The 14,421-nt window shown below is 53.6% G+C and overlaps 1 protein-coding gene across 1 annotated transcript; it reads right to left on the reverse strand.

The window, feature by feature from the left end:
- Window positions 1-374: 374 nt before the first annotated feature.
- WNT8A (Wnt family member 8A) lies at window positions 375-3,786 on the reverse strand. The gene is made up of 6 exons (XM_010207126.2): window positions 3,716-3,786; window positions 3,592-3,625; window positions 3,239-3,377; window positions 2,143-2,268; window positions 1,875-2,017; window positions 375-941 (listed from the first exon to the last, which is right to left on the reverse strand). Exons 1-6 carry the CDS (start codon window positions 3,784-3,786, stop codon window positions 375-377), a joined length of 1,080 nt encoding a protein of 359 aa, XP_010205428.2.
- Window positions 3,787-14,421: the final 10,635 nt, after the last annotated feature.

Consider the following 14,421-nt stretch of genomic DNA (forward strand, 5'->3'; position numbering starts at 1 on the left):
CGGGAGCTGCGAGATGAGGCCAGCCAGCAGGAACCCCAACCCAGCTGGCCTTGGGGGACCTGCTGCAGCAGCACAAGGGGTTGAGCCCATCTAAAAAGTGAGATTCTTCCCTGTGTCTGATACACAGATGAAGTGAATCCCAGGGAGCAAAGCTACTGGTGAATATGGAGGAAAACCCATGGAAACAGAAAGGACCGTAGTCCCTCGGTGCCCGTGCCTTGTGCTTCCCAATCTCCCAGCCTCTGTCCCCAGGAGGCCTTGCGGCCTCGATTCCTGCCCTGCTCAGCCCTCTGGACCCTGCAGATGCTCCTTTCCACCCAGCTCTGTGAGTGTGGGGACACCACAGCGTCCTGCCTGGGCGCCACGGCTGCTTACTATCTCTTATGGCCCCTGTTCCTCCTCCTGCTGTGGTTGTGGGAGGTGGTGGCAGTGTCGCGGCGGGTGCAGAAGTGCTTGGCCACCAGCTGCCGGCACTGCTCGCACCGCACCGTGCAGCACCACTGGAACTTGCAGTTGCAGCTGGACACCACCTCCGTCCTCCTCTCCTCAACGCGCAGCCCGCACTCGGTGCACAGCCGCCGGCAGCTCCTCTTCTCCCACTGCGAGAGGTTCTTGCCGGTCTGCAGGCACTCGCGGCCCTCGGTGCCGTGGTGGCCCAGGCTGGCGTTCCTCGTGCAGTAGTCGGGAGAATCCTCCAGGAAGACGAGCTCTGTGGCGTGGATGTGGGGGAAAGTCTCCGCCGTGGCCCCGCGGCTGTCGGCGCTGTTCCCGGCTCTCATCCTCCTCTTGTCCATCTCCAGCTTGTGGGCTTGGTCGTATTTTATCTTCAGGTAGTTCCCGATGTCGCGGAAGTCGGAGAGCTGAAGCCAGCAGGTCTGGATGCTGCAGCTGCCTGACACTCCGTGGCACTTGCAGGCTCGCTGCATCATGGATTTCACAGCCTTGGTGGAAGAGGTGGAAAAATTAGAAGCAGCAGAGCATCATAATTTAAATCTCAAAATCAGGCTCTAAGGCACTTAACCCAGGTACAGTGTGCTGGGCGTGACTTCAGGTCTTTCCAAGAAGAACTGATGCTCTTAGTTCCTGGAAAGAGTCTATCCCCCTTCACTAATTTAAGGGACAGAGATAATGAGTGGGCACACACTATTGTTTCTCTGGTAAAGGAAAAAAAAAAAAGAGCCTTTGTCAGGTCCTTCTCCAGCCACTCACCTTGCACATCACAGCATCACCCATCATCCCTTTCAGAGGTTGCATTCAAAATGTGTGAGAGTGCTTTGGAATAATCATACTCAACCTCTCTGCATCTCCTCCATTCCAAGCACTTCACAGATATTATCTACCTATCTCCCTCTGGTATTTATAAGGTCCCAATCACTGGTATCTATGTGAGATTACGCCTGGACACGCCCTTTAAGATAGGTATGTTAAGTGTTGTCATCCTTGTTTTTACAGACAAGGAGGTTTGGCAAGATGCTGAGAGCTTCCACCAGCCCAGGCAGCAAGCAGGGGTGAGTCTGGCAGCTGGCTTGTGAGTAGGGCTGGCTCACACCTGGCTTCCTTGGCCAAATGGCTTGGAAGTGCACAGAAAGTAAGGTGGTTCTTACTTTGTTTTACAGACCAGACCAAGCACATGGTGAGCATAAGACCCTTGTGTTTCTCAAGAAGCAGTGTATGCTAGTGGTTAACCGCATTGCAGCCAGCCATAGAAGCTGGAAGCAGGAATGACTCAGGTTTAAGGTCTGATTCTGACTGTATTTTTTCCCCAGCCAACACTACAGGGGTTAGATTGTCAGAGAGAGACCTCACCAGTCTACCAGGCTCTCAGATTTTGTTTTCAGTATTACTATTATTATTATTATAAGTACTTGACTTACAAGTCTCCCGACTTCATTGTTGTGCAGGTTGATCAGCGCACGGGTGTCGTGTCCCGTTTCCAGAGCATCCACAAAGAGCTTGGAAATCCTCTCCCCAAACTCCACGTTGTCGCTGCATCCTCCCCAGACCCAGCCTCGGCCACCTGCAAGACAGACACATGCTAAGCACTGAACCTCCCTGTGGGGCCAAATCCTGCCCTGAGGTGTGGGAGGCTTGCATGAGGGGATGGAGAGATGGGGATCAGCCTGTCTCCAGACCGCAGCTCACCGACACGGCCGTTCCTGGAGTCGTCGCAGCCACAGCTCTCGAAGTCTCCCAAGCTGCAGTTCCTGGTGAGGGTGTACATGACGCCGGCAGAGCTGATGGCGTGTACAAAGGATGTTTCCCGGGTAGCTGAGGGAGAAGGGGAAAAAGAGCTGTCACATGCAGAGACACCCGTCATGGTTTATTGGCAATGAACATCTCCCATGCTGCAAGGTGCAAGAAGGAAAAAAAAAACCCAACCCACTTTGTGCAAAAAGTAAAAGGGCTACAGAAATTAAATGCTCATGACTGGACTGTTTTCAGGCTTCAACAGCAATATTATGCAGATGTCCATGCAAAGGATGGAGTTTCTTGGCTAGATTAGTATCTTAAGCCAATCCCCCAATCCTGCTCTGGTCAAGGTTAGTTATTGCTCCGTTCACCTGGCACTCAGTTGTCTCTGTCCTTTCCTGCACGGGGTTATGTTTGTGCTTTGATCTTGCCTGCTGGGGAAAATCATCATTGATCTTGTTTCAGTTGATCGTTGAACCTGTGCTAACAGCTGTCTGCACCCACACTTCTCGTTTAGTTTCTTTTTTTGTCTTTCCTAACAGAGTCAAAGAGAGATGTTGCTCTGGGGGGAAAAATAATTAAAAAGAAGGTTCTGCCTGTTGAAGTCGTTTGTATTGAAATATATCCACAGCTTTGCTACAAAGATGGTTTCTTAGTGCACATCCTTGATTTCTCCCCTCTGTCTCTCCTGCAGTTCTCCCCATTGCAAGCTCAAGTGCCTCTGGCACTGCTCTCCCGGGGATGCTGCACCCCAAGCAGCAGGAGCAATCCCCTTGAGCCGCACTGCAAGGAGGGAGGGAGTCCAGTCCTGCACGGATGCAGATCCAGGGAGAGCTTGGGATTCCTAGAGAAATGCTAACACTATTTATTACACCAGTTAATACACGTGGAGAAAAAAAAGAACCATGACTTGTGGGACACCAAAACCCTTCTCCGTTTGCCGGGTTATTATCAGCCTCAGCTGTCTCCCGAGCCCGTCCCGGCTCCTCCCCAGAGGCATCCCGGGCCGCGGCTGCTGGTGCCGGCAGGTAACGCTGTGCACACTCACCGCTGCGGAGCCGGTTGTGCGTGGAGAGCTGCAGGGCGCTCTCGGGGCAGTTCCAACGCTCCCACCCGAACTGGAACTTGCACTCCTCCATCCCGCTGTGCGCCCCGGCTGCCACGCTGCTCGAGTACGTCAGGTAAGCCTGGCACGGGAGACAGCGGGGTTAAAACACACCCTGGGTTACCATCTCTCCACGAAAACAGGAATAAAGGGGTTGCGATTCCTTTCCCTCATTGTTCAAGCACGACTTGGAGCTGATATGCTCCAGGAAATAGGGTCCCTTGGAAAAATCTTATTTCCCATTTGCAAAACAAAATGACTCTACTTAAATTACTGACAGCCTGTGTGTTAATTACCTTAGGTCCCGTCATCAGAAAGTTATTCACAGACCTGAAACAAAGAAAAGAAAATGAATCGCACGGTTTACCACGGGCTGAAGAGCATCCCTAAAAACAGCCTTTCTGCTGAGCTGGACCCTACCATGCTGCTGCGTGCAGAAGGGCACCATAGACCCCTGCCATGGAGAGGATGAGGAAAGTGCTTCTCTTCATGGCTGTCACAAGAAATGGGGTTGGATTCCTCTTGCTGATCTGTAGCTCTCTGCACCAGAGGTCTCTGAGGGAGCAGGGCTGCCTCCTTTTGCTTCTTCCCAAGGTGAGCTATGGGGATGGAGAAAAGCTGTGGGAACCTACAACCCTGATATTTATAAGGTGAAGTTGTGAATAGTCAAAACCCCCCATTCATTTCCTACCCAATGACTTAATGTGGTAAAAAAGCTCCCACTCCAATGGGTGACAAGGATCCGCCTAAGGTTGCACTTCAAAAGGCGGCGCGGTGTCCCTGGGAGCGGGATGGTCTGAAGAAGAGCAAACTTCCCTAACAATGGGACACTTTTAACTCTCCTCCCCATCACCAACCATCCCTTTCTCTCGGCCCCTAGTCTGCTTGCTTTCTCCTTTTCATCCTCTGCTGCTCAGTCCCTGCGTCCCTCCGAAATAACAACCTTATGCATTTCTATAGTTCCCCTGCTCTCTGCCTGCTCCCTCCTATGAGAACTCCTCGAGGAGTTTTAACAGCCGTTCCGTAAAGATCTATAAGGGATAGACCTCCCAGGTCTTGATTTGAAGATGTGAGTTTAACGGTGGGGATTTTTTTCCCCTTCTTGCCTCTTAATGATGAAAGTTTCTGCATTTCCATCCTGATAACAGTGTGTTCAACTCGCCAGTGTTTGGAAATATCTCTAATTTACGTGGCTGCAGCTTGGGAACGCTGTGTGAATCATTTATGTGGTTTGCTCCATGCCCTGACGCTGTAATTAGGGGAACAGTTTTCTGGGGTTTGTAATTTCCCTACGGTGAAGGCTGCTGCAGCAAAAGCAGGGCTGCTTGCTGGCTCTGCAGGCAGGACCGCTGCCCACACCCCTGAGTGGAGCGAGGGGCCTCTGCTGCAGCCGAGCCATCGCCTCTGCTCAGGAAAGGAAAATCCCTATCAGAGGAAACCCAGAAAAGCCTCTTAATAGTTGCAGCCAATATCATTAAGGGCCTGTAAAGATCTTTCATGCTGTGGATGGAGCAATAGAGAGATGGTGTTCATGGAAACTTCTTGATCTGTTTTCCTGTGGCTGAATGGTCCCAACCAGGGGCTGGCTCACCCTGGGCAGGGATCCTGCCTGCTGAGTGGGGCGGTGTAGGAGCTTTGCTCAAAACCAGTGCTATACCAGCAGTGCCAAGCAACCTCTTGGCTGCCAGGCACTGCCCTGTGGCACATGGGTGCTGCATCTGCCTGGCACTTGGTCTGTGGCAGGACAGAGGTGCTGCCTTCTTCCTCATCTTCCTCTCAGCTCCCTGCTGACCCCAGGCACACTGCTCTGTTGTCATTAATTGCTACTGCTGCAGGGTGACTCATGAAGGAGTAAATGTGAGAGTCAAGGGAATGGGCTGCTGTGTGGCACCTGGGGGCTGTGCCACAAGCAAAAGGGGACAAAGCCCATCTTTGCTCCCAGGCAAGTGGCCACAGCCAGCAGCACTGCGGTCACGCAGGGCTGTGCCTTACATACATTTGTAGAGTATTTGCTGTCTGGCCATGAAACATATAGAAGCACTGCAAAGGCAGCAGCCTGCCCTGTGGTTTTACCCATTGCAGTGTTGGATGTCTGAAGCTCAAGAACCAGGCAGATGCAGGGCTGCCAGTCCTCTCCTTCCTGTGCAGGAGCAGGCGGAGGAGCTCATGGCTGCAGAAACCACGGGCATTCTCCCTGTCCTGCTGCCTGTCAGCATATTAGGAGCCAAAGGAGAATCCTCTCCCTCCCAACCCTGCAAAGCCACAAACAACTGTTTGCAGTCAAAGGATTAAAATTGCAGACTGGTTGAAAAGCAGGGATGCAAAATACCTTCCAAGTGAGCACAAAGCTGGTGTAGGGCCACCAGCATGGCAAAGCCCTCTGTGAGTCAGCATTTTAATCATTAACATCCCAAACAGATCCTACTTGTTAGAACTGTCAAAGGGCAATTATGGGAATAAAGTGTTTCCCATGTATCAGTGAAGTTCGTTGATTAAAGCTGATGCCTACGGTTTGGAAATCTGCTGGGCACTTTCTGTATGCACACGGGTAATTTAGAGGCTTGTGTCTGGCTGTCCCTGGGGGCATATTGATGCTTTTTGGGTTGGGCTTTTTTTTTCTTGTCTGAGAGAGCTCGTAGAGCTAAAAAATGTTGGCGAGTCTGTTATGTCAGTTCACACACGATACTCCTATCACGTGCCAGAACAACAGCAGCGTCTCTGGGCGTGAAGCTATTCCACCAGCAGTGGCTGCTGCTGGCAGGAGCATACAGAGATTCACCCGGGCTATTAAAAACATCCTTTCCAGTCAAAGTCATGGGGACCTGAAAAGTCACTTGTAACATTGTCACTTACACCAGTTGTCAGCAAACAAAGCAGCGTGCTGGGACAGGCCTTCCCATGCTGCTGCAGTTCCTTCTCACATTGACAGCTGGGTCCTGGCGAGCAGGAGGCAGCGCTTCTGTGGGGTCATCCAGCCTAGCAGATCGATGGCACTGCCACAGTCCCAGTCATATCACTGCTGCGCCTTCCCACCTTAGCCAAAAGCAGGCTCTAGTCTTGCCATGTTGATAAGTTTTGCACTCATAGAGCATTTCATGCTATGTCCTTGCGGCAAAAGAGATTAAGTGTAGCTGTCTGTTTGCAGCTGGGTAAACTGAGGCACGGAGATGGGTTGGTCCTGAGATCTCAGGGTAAATTGGTGACAGGACTGGGCGTAGCTGTTTGGAAGCTGATTTTGCTGCTTGCCTCGTACATCACCAGGCATGTGTGGGCAAAGGCTCCTGGGCTCTGGAGGGCTCATGGCTGGGTGCTCCCCCATCACCCATGAGAAGAGCCTGCTGCTTGTACCTCACGTGCCTGAGCCATATTTGTGACGTAATACTGAAGGAGTTTCTCTTTGGCTTTTCCATTGCCTGGAAACTTATTTTTGGTTAGATCTTGAATGCAGGGGTAAAAAAAAAAACAAAAGGAAAACTGTGTTGAATTTACCTGGTTATGTAGAAAACAAAGTGTTAGGGCAGCCCCAGACCTCAAAGGGAGCTGTGAGCCACCTGATGCTGTGACACCTCAGAGTCTGCGTTGGCTCCATCCACTGTGGCAAGACAGACTGTTTGCAAAACTGTCCCCCGAGCATCAGCTGGAGCCCCTTGGCTTTACTGATAAAGTGCTCATGCTTTGATTCCTATTTTTGTGCTATATGACCAAAAAGCTGATGTTTTTCATGGGATAATCAGCATACTAAAATATGTATCTGCCCCAAGACATAAGACAGTAACAGTATATAAGCCCCACACACCCAAAAAACATCTCTGAACATGGGTTTTAAGAGAAGGTGGACATGAGAAAAATCAGTTTATACAAATGCCTATCAGTCACAGTTTATACAATCAGTTTATACCCACTGTTGGGTGACAGGTCCCACAGAGGTGGGCTCCTGGCTCGTCGGGGCAGTGAGTCCCATGGCTGCGGACAACAGGACAACAAAGCACAGGCCACTTGCTAAATTGCCCTTGGCAGGTGACACATTCAGACCCCTAGCGTCAAATCCTGCATTGCTGGCTTCAATACAATAAAAATCCACCTGGGTAATTAGAAAGCCAACCCCTCTGTGGTGAGGTGGAGGATGTTTTATGGTGCTCTCCCACACCGCTCACCCCGGGAAGCCGCCCGAGCCCCTGCATTGAGGCTGTGTCCACGGTCTGGACACAGCCAGCTGCTCAGCAAAGGGGACATGTCCTTTTGCTTCAAATTACTTCATCACAGAGGACTGCAGCTGGAAATGGGGTTTCTTTTTCAGTCTTCCCATAATGGGGAAAATCTGTCCCCGCTGTTCTGGCTGCCACACAGTCCCTTGTAGGCTGCTGCGGTTCCCAGAGGGAGAAACACCAGCAGGACCTGAGCCCTGGACCTGGCAGTGGTGGTGAGAGTTTTGCCTGTATAATGAGTTCATTTTGATTAATGAAGGGTAATTTAGGATGCAGGTGAAACTGAAATCAGGTTTTATGCCACACCTATCCCACAGGCTTAGTCCTCCTCATACCAATTTTGGCACACAGACAGAAGTGGCCCGATGTTCGCTGAAAACATCCACCAGGGACAGCTTAGGGTGTGCTTTCTTAGTGACAAAGGTATCAGAAGGAGTTCCTGTCTCCTACCTCCCTGTAGCACTTTCCCCCCTCAATTATGCCAGTGCAACCCGTTTTTCTGTCATGTAATCCTGATTCCCAACACAGCCTCATGTGTGGTGTGAGGGGTGAGCAGTGAGCTTCATCAGAGCATCGAGGAATGAACAAGCTCATCGTGTGTCAGGAGTGAGTGGGGTGAGTGTGGCCCTGTCACGGCAGGGGTGACAGGCTGGGGCCTCTCCAGCCCCACAGACTGCTCCTCTGCTAGTGGGGCAATGACTGGAGGGGGGTTCACCCTCTGAGTAGAAGTGCCTGTTTCCCTGGGGAGAGTTGCTTATTGATCTCCAGATCCCCAGGCAGCGCTGCCAGCCCAGCAGCCATCCCCTGGCACCAGGCACGGGACAGAGTGGCTTGTCCAGCTGGGCTGCTGGCTTGTAGGTGCAGTGTGAGCCAGGAGGGCTGCATCCCCTGCCCAGGGTGTTGCTGCAGGTGCTGCTGCACATCTGCTGGAGCAGAAGCTTGCAGAAACTTCCAAGGCAACAACCTCAGCCCAGGAGCCAAGCTGGGACATTGCTCCTGGGAAGAACAAGGCTATTTCACTTGCAAGCAGATAAAGGGCATTTCTTCTCCTCCCTTCCTTCTCCCTGGTTTTGCATTGCAAGCTTTAAGGCTGTACTTTTCCACTATCTTCTCACTCCAGTGACTGCCCCACTCCCCTCCTTAGCCTTTGTCTCCCTGTCCTTACATGTTTCCAGACTCCCAAAGGCATCACCTCTGCCCTCCCAGGATGGGGACAATGAGCAGATGAGCCTGCAGAGTCTCAATGAAAGCTCTGGCACGTCCCTTTGCAAGGCTCAGGCAGCCACAGCCACTCTGGGCTGAGGAGGGAGGTCATATCTCCTACCCTAAACTCTTCTGGCCCTTCCAGTCAAGCAATGCTTTCCCATGCTGAGCATCTACCCCTGGAAACGGGCCATTGCAGGCCTTGTTGGTCTGTCCTGAATGAGTTTCCTAAATCCCAGTGGCTACTCCATGCCTTGTCTCCACAACATCCAAATGCTGCTTTTGGGCAATGATGCATTCAAACTTCGCCCTCCTGCATCTGGATCTGCCCCAAAAAGCGGGACAGAGTAAAGTACCCGAGTTTAGATCAACCTTCAGACCTCAGTGACTCTTGAGAGGACTCAGCCCTGGTTGGCCCTGGAGAGGCAACTCCATGACCTGATCAGCCTCACCTCACTTGCCTTCTTTAGGTGCATCCTTCAAAGCCTACAGGGCTGTTTACACAGCAGCATTATAAAGTAGGGACAAGTGTTTTGTTTTTCTCTTCTTCTTTAAAGGAAGTGTCATGCAAAACGGTGTTAGTGCAGCAGATAGGTTACTGCCTGGGCATCTGCATGAGGGGAACAGCTCTCTGTCCTGGCAATGTGTCACCTCAGCAGATAAAAGCCTGTCCAGGAAGAGATTGGGCACTTGATATGGAGGAAAATTATCACCTCCTTCTTAATCGTTCCTGGCCGAACTCAAGTTAAATTAACTGATTACAAGCTGGCTCACGTGGTGCTCCCCAGCCTCTCCCAGCATGGTTCCCCACACTATCCCTTTGCGGCTGTGGCTCTGTCACCCCTCCTGTCCCCCATCCACTTTGTGTCACAGGGAACAGAGTAACTGCAAAGACCTTAATTTTTGAGCAGGAGGATACTTGTGTTGGTGCTGGCTGTGTCTGGCACACTGACTGTGGGAGGTTTTGAGACTTGCAGAAGAAAATAGAGATTTGAGCTACAAATATATCCTTAACACTCATCTTTATTTCTTTGGACAGAGCTGATTCTGACTGCAGAAAGCTGAGGCTTCTCCTGGGAGATCTTGGGCTAGAAAGCAACTTTAAAAGCTTCTCAGGTCTTGCTGGGAAAAACAAAGTCAGAGGAAAAACTTGCTTTTGGCACCTGCTTTGCCCCACCGATGGGGGCTCACTCTCTCCATGATGCTCACTGCAGCTCTGGTGCTTTGCTCTTCCCCTACAAGGAAGCTCTTTGTGCCTTGCCTTTCACAGCTGTGTGTTTCTGTTTCTAAATGGAGTGGGGCATTGATGCCCTGTTTGCATGTATGCATTAATCAGTCTGTGGATGAAGGCAGTGTCATGTAGTTATTAATTTTTGAGGTAGGAGGAGACATCACCAGAGTTACCTGAGTTCAGAGGAAGGTGGCAATTCATGGCAAGGTCTTTGGGTTTACTAGACAAGTCTTAGGCCTTTACTGTTTGTTTAAAGTTGACCTGATGGGAAGGTGGGAGGTGGGGATCTGGCTCTCAGTCTGGCCTGTCAGCATCCTCCAGGCAAGGAGACCTCTTAAGACACTCCACGAGATGGACTTTTCCCTGTGACACCCTTTGAAAATCCATTTCCTTGATCATATTCCGTCCCTCAATCCCAGCTCAGCTCTTAAAACCTGAACCCCGGTAGCTTTGGAGGAAGCTTTGCCCAGCCCTACCGAGGACAAAACAGTAGGGTTTGCACCCATTAATTCAGAGAGGATGTAACTGGAGCAGAAACTGCGGTGTCTGGATCACACGCAGCGGTGCGGAGCGGAGCGGGGATGGCCGGGCTGTGTCCCGGGTCACACGCAGCGGTGCGGAGCGGAGCGGGGATGGCCGGGCCGTGTCCCGGGTCACACGCAGCGGTGCGGAGCGGTGCGGGGATGGCCGGGCCGTGTCCCGGGTCACACGCAGCGGTGCGGAGCGGTGCGGGGATGGCCGGGCCGTGTCCCGGGTCACTCGCAGCGGTGCGGAGCCCGGCGGGGATGGCCGGGCCATGTCCCGGGTCACACGCAGCGGTGCGGAGCGGTGCGGGAATGGCCGGGCCGTGTCCCGGGTCACTCGCAGCGGTGCGGAGCCCGGCGGGGATGGCCGGGCCATGTCCCGGGTCACACGCAGCGGTGCGGAGCGGGGATGGCCGGGCCGTGTCCCGGGTCACACGCAGCGGTGCGGAGCCCGGCGGGGATGGCCGGGCCGTGTCCCGGGTCACACGCAGCGGTGCGGAGCGGTGCGGGGATGGCCGGGCCGTGTCCCGGGTCACACGCAGCGGTGCGGAGCGGTGCGGGGATGGCCGGGCCGTGTCCCGGGTCACACGCAGCGGTGCGGAGCGGAGCCCGGCGGGGATGGCCGGGCCGTGTCCCGGGTCACACGCAGCGGTGCGGAGCCCGGCGGGGATGGCCGGGCCGTGTCCCGGGTCACACGCAGCGGTGCGGAGCGGTGCGGGGATGGCCGGGCCGTGTCCCGGGTCACACGCAGCGGTGCGGAGCGGAGCCCGGCGGGGATGGCCGGGCCGTGTCCCGGGTCACACGCAGCGGTGCGGAGCGGTGCGGGGATGGCCGGGCCGTGTCCCGGGTCACACGCAGCGGTGCGGAGCGGAGCCCGGCGGGGATGGCCGGGCCGTGTCCCGGGTCACACGCAGCGGTGCGGAGCGGTGCGGGGATGGCCGGGCCGTGTCCCGGGTCACACGCAGCGGTGCGGAGCGGTGCGGGGATGGCCGGGCCGTGTCCCGGGTCACACGCAGCGGTGCGGAGCGGAGCCCGGCGGGGATGGCCGGGCCGTGTCCCCGCAGGCCGGTGACAAGGCTCCCCCCCGTGGGACGGTCCCGCACCGCACCCCTGCCGCAGCCCGCCCCAGCCCGCTCCGGCACCCACCCACGTGCGCTGGCACGGGCGGGCTGCGCCACCGCCAGCTCCCCAGCGGGCGCGGATGGCAGTGCCTGACTTGCACCGTCCCCCCGCCCTGGCGGGCTCAAGCAGCGTTTGGGACAAAAGGCGCCCAGCGATGCCGCCGGCCAGAACAGACTCCAGCGATTTTTCAGTGCTCAGGTTTGCTGGCCCATCCCGGGGTTTTTCAAGCTAAATTGATAAAAAAAAAATTGTATTGTGGCTCTGTGGTTTGTCTGTCTGTGCTCCAAGAGACGAGGAGCAATAGTTTAGCAAAATGTCCTTTCAGGGACAGGATAGCTTATCTGCACATAACTATCCAGGTACCGTGTTGCACCAGACAGACTTCTGCCTGTGTGAACAGAAGAGAGGCTGCCCAGGGGTCTCTCCTGCACAAAGGTCATTGGTATCGCTTCTGATTCACACATGGCGAATCCAAAGTGTAATGAGATGATGAGACTTGTCAAGGGAAGAGGCCCAGAACACAGATTTCCTAAATCCTGCCTAGTTCACCTCCTTGTCAGCCCACCTTGCTGAAATTCCCCCTGGTGCAGTTGTTAGCATTAATATGTATTAACCGTGGAGTAAGCTGGGTGCTGCTGGTCCTGAACACTGGCAGGTCTGGCTGGAGGCACCCAGTGCCTGCAGGGAAACCCATCCCATCTGTGTTTTGATTCCTGCTTGGCTTACACAGGAGTTAGCAGTGCCTAGGGGGTCAGTCTCAAGGGCTATGCCCTTTCTGAGGCAGGATCCCTCCCCAGGGACTCAGCACATACTCGGTACACACTGCCAGTCAGTGCATTTACTTCCACCTTACAGAGAGAAACAGCTTCCCTGCCATTAGAGTATGGCTCTGGGATTTATATTTCTGAGCCCATTCTGAATACTGAGTGCTGTTTTAGATTAAGCTCTTTAATTTCCACCTTGGCCATGCACCACTGAATGCCTCAGGCATAAAGTTTATAAAAGCAGATAAGTCAAAGCTTTACTAGTCCTTTGTACAGATAGAAATAAATGAGTTGGGGACCAGCGCCGTGAGGAGCCAACGCTCACATCGAGACGGCTCTCATTTGAAATAGTCTTCAATTACCCATTGTGGACAGGGAGGCAGATTCCCACAGCCAATACAGCCATGCTGCTGTCCTGTCATTTCCAATTCCCCGTGTATTCATGGAACACATTAAAAGAGAAAGAAAATGGAATTGGAGCCCCAGCCGTGTGTGTTGCCCTGGGGATGTTAAAGCAGCGTGACAATAAACCGGTGCCAGAGGTGTGTTCAGAAAGGCTTTGGTTTTCAGCTGGGTGTATCAGAAGTGGTGATGCCAGAGGGGGCCCAAGCGGGACGGCACACCCCAGGGAGGGAACACCATCCTGTGCCATGCCGTGCTGTGCTGCCCCAGGGCTGCCCCATGGCTGGGGGATGTCTGGGCAGGCCCGTGTTTACTGTGTGATCATGGCAAATCTCCACTCTCTCATGCTGGGAGCAATTTCCTCCAGGTTTTTCCTGCTCTGATGCCCTCCATAGAGCAAGTACCTCACTTGACCAAGGTGTGGGGAGTGCTGGGTAGGCAAAAGCAGCTCTCCAGCAGTGCCTGCAGGCTTCCTGTGCCCAGGCTGATATCATTGGAGCTCCTCGCTCCCTCCGAATGCCCTTGCTCTTTGCCACCCTTGCTGGTACCAGATGAGATCTGTGCTGGAGTTGATGAAGAGTGGTTGATGGTCTGGAGAAGCAGTGAGAAGACTGGAGCCATTATAAAGCCATTATGAGGCTATTACAGCACTATTAACTGTTGCTGCTCCTGCTCCCTGGAGAGAAGGGTCCCAGGAGCGATGCTGCTACCTCCATCCCTTCAGCCCGTCAGCCCAGTGCCAAAAGGGTCTGCCTTGCCCCAAGGCATCTCATGGCTGATTTCTTCATTGCTAAGGGAAACGTGTGATACAGGACCTACACACACGTGTAACATTTTGAGATGGTGTCTCCAGTGCTAGCAGGGACTGGGGACCTGCTGTGGTCAGGCATGACCATGACCTGGGTTAGCTCCTATGATGAGATAGAAGAAGAAAACCCCAATTCTTCTCTCTGAGGAGAAGTATTTTTTCCAGCATTGTGAGAAAACAAAGCAGACCAAAAGGGTTTATTATTTCTGAACCAGGTGCTGTTTGAAAACACCCCCTTGGAGTCACTCATCATTTTTTTTCCCTTCCTACTTGCTGCAACTTTGCCAAAGCCACAAAATGTCAGTACTGAGTTGGCCTCTAAATTCATGAGACCAGCTGAGATTGTTGTTTTCCTCTTAAAAATTTCACTCTGTTCATTCAGTGCCTACTGCTGGAGCCCTAAAAGCCCCCATGTTCATGTGTCTCTTTACTGCTCCTTCTGCCCCTTCCTTTCCTGATCCCCCCTCGACTGAATGAGTTCTGGAGCCAGGCCTCGAAGCAAAGACGAAGCATTGCAACTGATGGTAGGAGTTGTCAAGAGCTGTTGTCAGAACAGCGTACAAGATGTGTGTAGACCATCCCCAGCAACTGTTCCTTCCCAAGCTCTGCTGAGAAGACAGAACGCAGGGGGAGCCGCCTTCCCCGGCACAGACACCCGCGGCGGAAGATGAAGCGAGAGCTCACGTTGCTGTCAGTTTGAGCGGCGTTGGGTTGGAGCTGGAGAAACGTCCCCGCACACACCTGCTCCCACGCACTCCGGCTCGGCCCCGGCCGTACCCACGCCGTGTTCCACACTCGGGGCTGAGTGGGACCCGCTGCTGGGACACGTGTGGGTGCCCAGGCTGAGGCTGGGATGGCCGGAGCTGC

This window comes from Colius striatus, chromosome 9 (assembly GCF_028858725.1).
Source record: "Colius striatus isolate bColStr4 chromosome 9, bColStr4.1.hap1, whole genome shotgun sequence".
In the NCBI taxonomy this organism is placed as follows: Eukaryota; Metazoa; Chordata; class Aves; order Coliiformes; family Coliidae; genus Colius; species Colius striatus.

What these genes read in the sequence shown, in the direction of transcription:
- WNT8A (XM_010207126.2), bottom strand. Translation starts at nt 3,786, where the DNA reads ATGAAGAGAAGCACTTTCCTCATCCTCTCCATGGCAGGGGTCTATGGT. An exon ending in CTTCTGCACGCAGCAGCATG is followed by an intron (nt 3,626 to 3,715) that starts GTAGGGTCCAGC and finishes TCTTTGTTTCAG; the next exon opens with GTCTGTGAATAACTTTCTGA. An exon ending in ACAATGAAGTCGGGAGACTT is followed by an intron (nt 942 to 1,874) that starts GTAAGTCAAGTA and finishes TCTTCCACCAAG; the next exon opens with GCTGTGAAATCCATGATGCA.